The 8,456-nt window shown below is 43.3% G+C and overlaps 1 protein-coding gene across 1 annotated transcript in view; it reads left to right on the top strand.

Moving 5' to 3' along the window:
- T265_01042 (hypothetical protein) overlaps positions 1 to 1,171 on the top strand; it is a gene marked incomplete at both ends in the record, with an annotated part of 8,365 nt that extends 7,194 nt beyond the window's left edge. The window contains one exon of the mRNA XM_009164985.1: positions 1,061 to 1,171. Within this exon, the coding sequence (XP_009163249.1) occupies positions 1,061 to 1,171 (111 nt within the window). The remainder of the gene's footprint in view (positions 1 to 1,060) is intronic.
- Between the last annotated feature and the right edge of the window lie 7,285 nt (positions 1,172 to 8,456).

The raw sequence follows: 8,456 nt of genomic DNA, 5'->3' as shown, positions 1-8,456 counted from the left end.
AGATAGATAGGTAGTTAGATAGATAGATAGATAGATAGATAGATAAACGTGATGCACTACTCATAGTGTTGCCGAAAATTCTTCGACAACCCACGCCTGAAATCATCACGTACGGGAAATTCAACTAGATTTCAAGTGAGTTTCTCATAAAACCAAATTGATTTGCAAGTGAGTGTATTTCGCTTATTTCTTGCAGTTTGTTTTCACGTAGAATATAAGGTTGAAAGAAACTCGGGGACTGCGTCTACCTGAAGGGCTTGAAGAAGAATGAGTGTATTTCCCATATATTTTGCAGTTTTGCCCACACCGCTGTTCATTTTGAATAGATGACGAAATGAGGCACTTGTTCGGAGGGAGTACAGATCAAGTCATCAGTTTTTATGGTCTTGTTCATTCAGACAGCATGGACGTGCACTCTCTGTGCACATTAGTCTCCAGGCGATCTGTGGTCGTACGAATATGGTTAACGTTTATGTGGTATATGAGTCAGACGCCTGAGCAACACGTGTTCTTACTTGTGAACAGAGTAAAATTTATCCAACTCATGGTCACTGCTGAACAACTTTGGACTGATTTTGCTAAATTTATGACAAGGCAAGGCTAAAATTCCAGACATTATAGAATGAAAGGACCCTATAATTTTAAAGAATGTCAGTGAAACGGTAAAAACTTAAAAATTCAATCAAGTTGGTTAGCACTCATCGGAACATGAAAATGGGCTGGGGTTGCGACACCAATTTTGAAATTTTTTTATTGCGAGTTATTTGTCAAAGCCCAGCCCCACTGTGCGCTAATAAAAAAACAGACATATTGTGCAACGAGAGGAAACATTGGGTTTAATGTACATCAAAGAGTAAGAGATCTAACCGCGAATCCCCGTCACTGTCGTGACTACCTATAATTAAATCTCCCTGATTACCTGGGGAAACTGGTCAATTTTGAAAAATGACCATATCATGCATCATTCTTCCTCGAATTATCCCAAAATAATGGCAAGTTTTTTCTCCTGACAAAGTAATGCCTGATCCTACAACCTTTGTTGGTGTGCACCTGCCCACAGGTTGACGAAAGAAACGGACAGGTGTTTTCGAGAAATACATTCATTTGCGAATCAATTTGGTTTTCACGAGGGACTCAACTGAATCTCTCGTTTATGATATTCTACAACTGAATGTGCTGCACACAGGCCACCTCACGTATAAGTCTGCACGATATTCGAGATATCGCAGTATATTTTCATAAAAGGAACTCCTCACAACGTTGCTGGAAACTCTTCGACAGCCCACGACCGGTTTCGCCCTTCCAGTTTGGACTCATCAGGTAGGCGCAGTCCCCGAGTTTCCGTCAACCTGATGTTCTCATTGAACACAAATTGGACTGTTTTCGAGAAATACACTCATGGGCAAATTCGTTCCCGTTAAAACCAAATTGATTTGCAAATGAGTGTATTTCTCGAAAACAGTCCGATTTGGGTTCAAAGATAAGCTAATGTTGACGGAAACTCGGCGACTATTCCTACCTGATGAGCCCGAAGTGGAAGTGCGAAATCGGTCATGGGCTGTGGAAGAGTTTTCAGCAACCTTGTGAGTAGTCTCTTATGAAAACGGACAGGTACTTACAGAGCGTGACCAATTTGGGGTTTTTCGATTAGTTGTTTGCTCGTTTGCGGTACCTGTAACATTCACGGCTACATTGCTCTGGTTCGGATGGCTTTCCCCTCGTGAGTTCACTCGAGTTTCGATATTGTTAGAACCTCTGAACAATGAATAACTGTGGTTACACCAGGACTGAAAACCCGGAAATGTGGCTTGAAGTGGTAGCATGTTGCCACTATTCCATCAGTGCAAGACAATAAAAATTGGGTCAGGAGGACAAAAATGAATTCTGGATTTACGTCATGAATGACAGTTGTGGCCAATCACTTTAGTGTTTATCCGCCTACCAATCAGTTGCGCCACGCTGAGTTCCGTGCAAAACCCCAAAAGTCAAATCTTTCACATGAAAGTTTGTCAACAAATGAGGTAGTATGAATACAGTAATAGAATAATGGAATTGTACAGACCCCAATTCGTGGGATTGTGCCAGCCCAGTTTAGGAACTTCTAATTCCAAACGCAATCCCAAAATCTACACCAACTAAAGGCAAGGCGATCACAAGATGGCGAATCTCATGTGATTGATTTAAACAAGACGTTCAGGTCGAAATAGAATGGCACTATAGGCGAAAAAAGGAAACAGCAGAACGATAAATGACGTTGTTCACAACAAGAGTAGAAGAAAAGAATACGATAGTTCCGAGGACAAGGTAGATGTTCAGTGGTCCCAACCTTTACTTAGTTTTGCTATTCATACGGCTATAGAAGTACAACTAACCAATATCATCCATCGCTCTGTGAGACATACGAACGTGACGCGGATATTCTCTGGTAAAATACAAGGTGTGCATGCATTTATGAGAAAGCAATTTAAAGAAAACGTGTTTTGATAGGTATATCAAGAGGAAAAATGCTTCGTTGAGTGCAGAATCTTCTGCTCTAAGCTATCTGGATGCTTCCACACATTGCCAATGCTGAGACGAAACTTTGAAACTTTCTTGTAGGATCAATAAATCAATAGAAATGGATCAGATGATCAAGGACTACGTCGGGTTCCCATTATTTTGACCGAATCCTCCGCGATCGAAAGAAAATGACAACTAATAATTTTGAAGATGACGGTGACACAGTCGGACAACTGAATATGTGTTATATCTATCTGACTGCTGTTCCCACTCCAGTGTCTGGTGCTTGAAAAGAAGTCACCAGAAAGGAGCACAACAGCTTTACTCCAAACAAGCGAGTGCGTTCGAGTGCAAAAGTTACAACTGCCCCGCGCTATTTAAAGGGGACTTTCTGACATTGAGCCAGGCTGTCTGATAGGCGTTAGTGAACACCCATCAACATCAGTTGTGCCTCTATGAAATGCCTGAAAGCTGATCACACTCGATCGTGCTTCTGTGGCGTGCATGAACACTCATCAGCTTTTGCTGAATTGATTGAATGGTTGATTGGCCTGCATGCTTGCCGGCTTCCCTATTGAGATTTTGTTGGAATTTTAGGGTTTCAGAAGGCTCTGGGCATTCTGGGGTTACTTTCAGGAATCTGACCTTCCTGATAATATGGAACAAAACAGAAAGCAGTACATTCGGTTAAAGTGATTTATCATAAACGAGAAATTTACTCGGATTCAGTTGAGTCTCCTGTCTAAACCACATTCTTGTGCAAATGAAGTTAGTTGTTGAAACATGAGTAGTTAAATGAAGACCGAATGTCTCATTACTTGGTTGAAGGCAGAACTCATTGATCACCTTCCAGCTTCAGGTCACCCAAGCTCTTTTTCCATAGATTTCGGCTTTCAAGCTAATTATCCGTATCGCGTAACCTGGCAGCCAGCAACTGAAAGTCAACCGTGGACCCAGTTGGATCATGTGACCATCAGCAACCGGTGGACGGCCAGAATTCAAGAATGCTGTTCCTTTTGGGGCACAGCTTGATTCCGATCACGCCATGCCTGTGTTCGGAGGCCAGCCGTCCCTAATAACCGAACACCACATCATTTGGACGGATGTGTCACGTGCAGGACTTGGGCCAAACGAAGGCATGCCCTGATTGGTCAGAATGCCAGCCAATCCGAGTCAAGCACCTTTCACTCGACGCTTCTCGCCCCTTCACGGAGTTTCTGGCACGACCTTGTGGAACACTCTGTGACTACCCTATAAATACAGTTTTAATGATTTTCCTTTGTCTCCATAAAGAGCTGTGTAGAGCTACCGTGCCTTTTGATATACCATAGTGGGAGGAGCAGGAAGCCAAGGGACCGATACAGAGTTGCATGATCGTCTGCTAAGTTACAACAGCCTGACAGTTCGTTTCTCATCCTCGTTGTGACCCCGGCCATTTACCTAACCACCCAAGGTCACTCATGGCCTGCAATGGTTTTCAGCTTTAGTTCATGCCAGCTGGCTAATCTTCACCTTTTCGAAATCGCTGGCTTTTCTATAAACTGGACGGTTATAATGTTTGCTCCTTGAAACTGTCGAGTGGTTGACATATGACGGAAATGATGTTATGAAAGCAGCAATGAGGTAATGAAAATAATCTGTCTGGACATCGGATTATCTTTAAGGACTGGAATTTGCCTGCTCCAAAGTGAAGCAATCAGGGTTTCTCCAGCCTTCAGCCTTCGGATCAATTCTACCCCGGCCTGAATACGTTCCTTAGGTTTAGGAAATTTGACCTACAACAGATAAGAGCCGCCGTGAGCAGTACGGTGGACAGCTGTGTAGGAAAGATACCTGTTATTCTATATTCTCTCAGGTGAGCCACTTGTTATGAATAGCTCTCAAGATAGAATCGCCTTCAGTTTCCTAGTCATTCATTATGTGAACTTTGGGAAATGTTCCACTCATGTTGACCTGGAGTGAGCCCCGATAATCACTGCACATATGACTGGTCATTTGTCTTGATCGTTGGCCACTTTCCTGATTAAACGTCGTCCAGCTGACTTTTGGATCCGATCTGTCCTGCTCTTTTTGCGGTGACCATTGCCATGTGGGCTCCACGGATACACTCGTTACCGTCGGTCCCATCCATCCAACATTCAGTTCCATTTTGGTGATCCGGTTATGATAGGAATTCACCATTCGGTCAACGGGAATTGGGAATCGCGATGGCGTACCAGCAAACTCCGAAGCGCCATCAGTGCACATGGGGCGCTGTTGAACTGTCACAACTGAGCAGAAAACTGAGCGATGCCTGAGCGATCTTCATTGCTGAGCGACGCTGAGCGATGCTGAGCGAGGCCCCGAAGGGAGACTCAGTAACCGTTCTGTTTCGATCGATCGAACGGCCTGCCTGTCAGTAAGTTCCAGTCAGGTAGCGCCAAGAAGGTAATCGCGTGAACGAAACCCAACGTAGAAAGATGCGGGCAGATGACTTTTGTCGGTAAGTGTGGCTAACTGTGACGGACAAATTCTGACCAGTTACTCTGACGGCTTTCGAATGTTGTGATGATGTGTGCTACTCATTAAGCACGCTAGTAGAGTTTGGCCATGCGGCCAAACTCCGCTCCAGAATCTGATGGAACGTGAAGGTCACAGAAATTATAGAACCACCATCATTATCACTTAATATTTGAAGAAGGTCCAGGGAAGTTTGAGAGAACACTCGTAGATGTTCACCGTTCAAAAACTCTGTGGAGATGAAATGCTCACATCCGTGTCTAATGTCTTGTAAGCACTTGGTTCGAGTTTGCTAATAAATAACTTCATAGTGAAGGGCGTTTCTCTTTTCACCAGTAAAGTGATAGCTGGTTATCCCTTCCCCCCGAACAGGCAAGCATCGAAAGGGGAATCTACTGGTCTTAAATATAACATAATTACAAGGTGAAAATCGGTCTGTTTCGTTATCCTGCGTTAACTTGTCAAGATCGGTCGTGTCATCAGAATGCTTACGGCTGCAAAGTGGATTGGAACTAGAAAAAACAAGGACCTGCAAAGTAAAATATAGAGATGCACAAATATTTCCTTACAAAAAGGTAGACGCAGATAGGTAGATTGTAGACTGGTCCCCGAGTTTCAGCCAACATTATGTTCTAATTGAACTCAAATTGAACGTTATGATCGTTCCAAAAAAACCTTAGGTCGTGTGTGACTAGTAATCAAGCTGTGGGCTAGAGGAAAATTAACTAAATCAGCGTTATTTACCCCTGGACAGAAGGACTTATCACTCCACACATCCTGTGTTTTGTATTTCTACATACAGCCTGTTAACGTTTCATATTTTAGGTTCTACTGTGTCCAAAATGCAAGTATATCTAGTTTTTCAGTGTACGGTCCTCATAGATTTGTCTCCAGAAAGGCGAAACTAGAACGGTAAACAAAAAACAGAGTTGAACCATGCCTAAACTTGCAAAAGAACTGCGGTAGAAATAAATAAACAGTATAAGAATTTCAGTTGGTTATCCGGATTTTCAGGCTTAGTGAGGCCGATATTTTATTCCTCAAATCATGCACCTTTAACGTAAATATGGTACTTTAGTTAGGTATACTTTGAAAAGTTCGCCGTAACACAATTCTTATGTACTCCAAATCCGTAATAGCGCAAAGCTGAGTCTGACCAAATTTCCGGTACTTTTCAGAAAACTCCAAAATTTTTCGAGTAAGATTAGAACGTTCGTTTCGTAAATGGATGAGCTGCGCAAACTGCGCACAGCGATGCTCATGAGTTTGCGTTCCCGACTCCAGCTTCTCGAATGATTGATGTCCATGCTTACATATAACACCCTGCCCGCCATTTTGGGCTAAAAATGGATACTTGTATGCCAGAATAAATCTAGGGATAGCTTCAAACTAGTTCAAGGACGGTCTCATGTGTCTCGGGACCTGAGGCTGCACGTGAGGCATTTGCATAATATTTAGCTACTTGCTTGCAATGAGTAGTCTGTAATCAGTTTATTTCGATAGAAATATTCAAGTTTCCAAAAATTTGGAATCCCTTGCAGCCAAACCAGAAATCGTCGTTCAAGTAGAATTCGTTAAAAAAAATCCTACGTATTTATCAACGATGGGAGTTCCGTTTTCGTTTTTCGGAATCTTCGGGTAGGTGATATCCCAGTTTCCGTAAACCTTATTCTCAGCTTGGACATCAAATTGTACGCCGATCGAAATAAGCACCTAACTCGATATTGGCGGAAGACTGCTGACTTGCACCAGAGTCTCTCATTCCCAAAAATCCTCAGATAAACGTACTATATATATACTAAATATTCAAGATACTCAGCCTTGAGCTCTTGTTGGCCTGTTACTGAAAACAAATTTGGGTATATGCTCCATAGATAAAGGGTTTCCTGAACAGCTCGAGGCCAACGCATCTGTTTTCTGTCGGTCAATTCCAGAAGCACCCGATGAAACATTTGTTCCTCAGTTTGGAAGTCATCAAATGAAGTGGAACAGCATCAAAATTACGAACATAGCTCAGGTCATTTCCGAACCATGATCGCTTACTTGCTGGACAAGTCACAGGGATGGTTCTTCACGATCGTTCGCCCGCCTGGTTGGCCATATTTTTCAATGTTCTCTCACCTGAGCTTGCTGCTTCTTCATCTGTCCCGTATCTGTCGGATCTGTTGAACCCACCAAGTCACCTACCCAGCTAAAAACACGACGGGCCTCCCTGGCTGGAAATTTCTGATATCAAAACATTTGCTATTGTGGTTTTTGACCGGTCCATAACCGACAGGGAATGTTCCACATCGACAGATAGCTACCAGTTCAAACGGCATGTAAAAGCTACATGTCACTGAACACCCAATACCTATCCAAGTGCGATCAGAGTGGGTTCACATCGAAGCACCTCACGCGGCTCAAGGAGATCTTTCCCTTTCTTTCCCAAGTTAATCTCGGTGCCTTTTCACCAGCAAAACAGCAAACATCACAGATCTTGATTACCTGATCTCGTATGACTTCGAATGCTATGAACTTGTGACGCAATCTTCCTTAATTTTCGTAGATCATGGTTTCATTCGATGACAACGTTCGTCAATCACTAACAGTTTGTTTGTCCGAAATTTTCCGGCACCCATTGTCTGAATCTTCGTTTTATAAACGCATTTTCTGTTTCTGCCAAGTAGTGGAGACGAAAACTGCTGTTTTGTTCTGGGTTCTGGGTTTGTTCTGGGTTTTCTCAACTGGTCAAGGTCACAGCTCGGAGGGTCAATCGCGTCTCGGCAATAGACCGAAAGATGGGACACTTTAGTGTTATCTGCGGGCTATATGGTGGACGACACTCGGTTTTCAGCTTATGTAAAATTCCCAGTGAAATAATCTCATGGTTCTGTCTTTCGGCCACAGAGACCAGTCGACAGAACGCGCCTGTAAGCGGTGAAGGTCCTTGTATTGTTCACAGACACGGTTCATTGGGGCCTCTGGTTACGCGAGGAAATTTAAAATATTGGCTAAGCTCAAGGGAGTTAGGTAAAGGCAGCCTCACATACTCTCGTCAATTATGGGTACACAAAAGTAGTCATGGTGACGTAGGAATTGTTTTTGAACTAAGGTATCAGGACAGCTGATTGGTGAATACACAAAAATCTGGAGGTTTAATTCCAGAGCTATTCAACTCATATATTTGTATCGGACGTTTGTGAAACGACTGGGACGAGTCGCACACGGCGCCCTCTCCGCGTTCAAGAAGACTCACAGAACAGTTCGGCTGAAATATGCGGCCATCCGAAACATAGATAAATACCACTGCATTGTTTTTCGGTTGTATCCAGGACAAGAGCCCCGATAAGAATACACTGTTCTCTGTGAGCGAGCGCAAATCACCAGAGATCCCGCAGGAGGCGTTTCCAGGAAGTTGGCACCCAACTACGCCTATCGAAAATAATTCAAGCCGGTTCGTCTAAGACTATGCGTTT

Source organism: Opisthorchis viverrini (genome assembly GCF_000715545.1).
Source record: "Opisthorchis viverrini unplaced genomic scaffold opera_v5_11, whole genome shotgun sequence".
In the NCBI taxonomy this organism is placed as follows: domain Eukaryota; kingdom Metazoa; phylum Platyhelminthes; class Trematoda; order Opisthorchiida; family Opisthorchiidae; genus Opisthorchis; species Opisthorchis viverrini.
The sequence above is the reverse complement of the archived record's forward strand: the minus strand, read 5'-3'. Positions and strand labels throughout refer to the sequence as shown.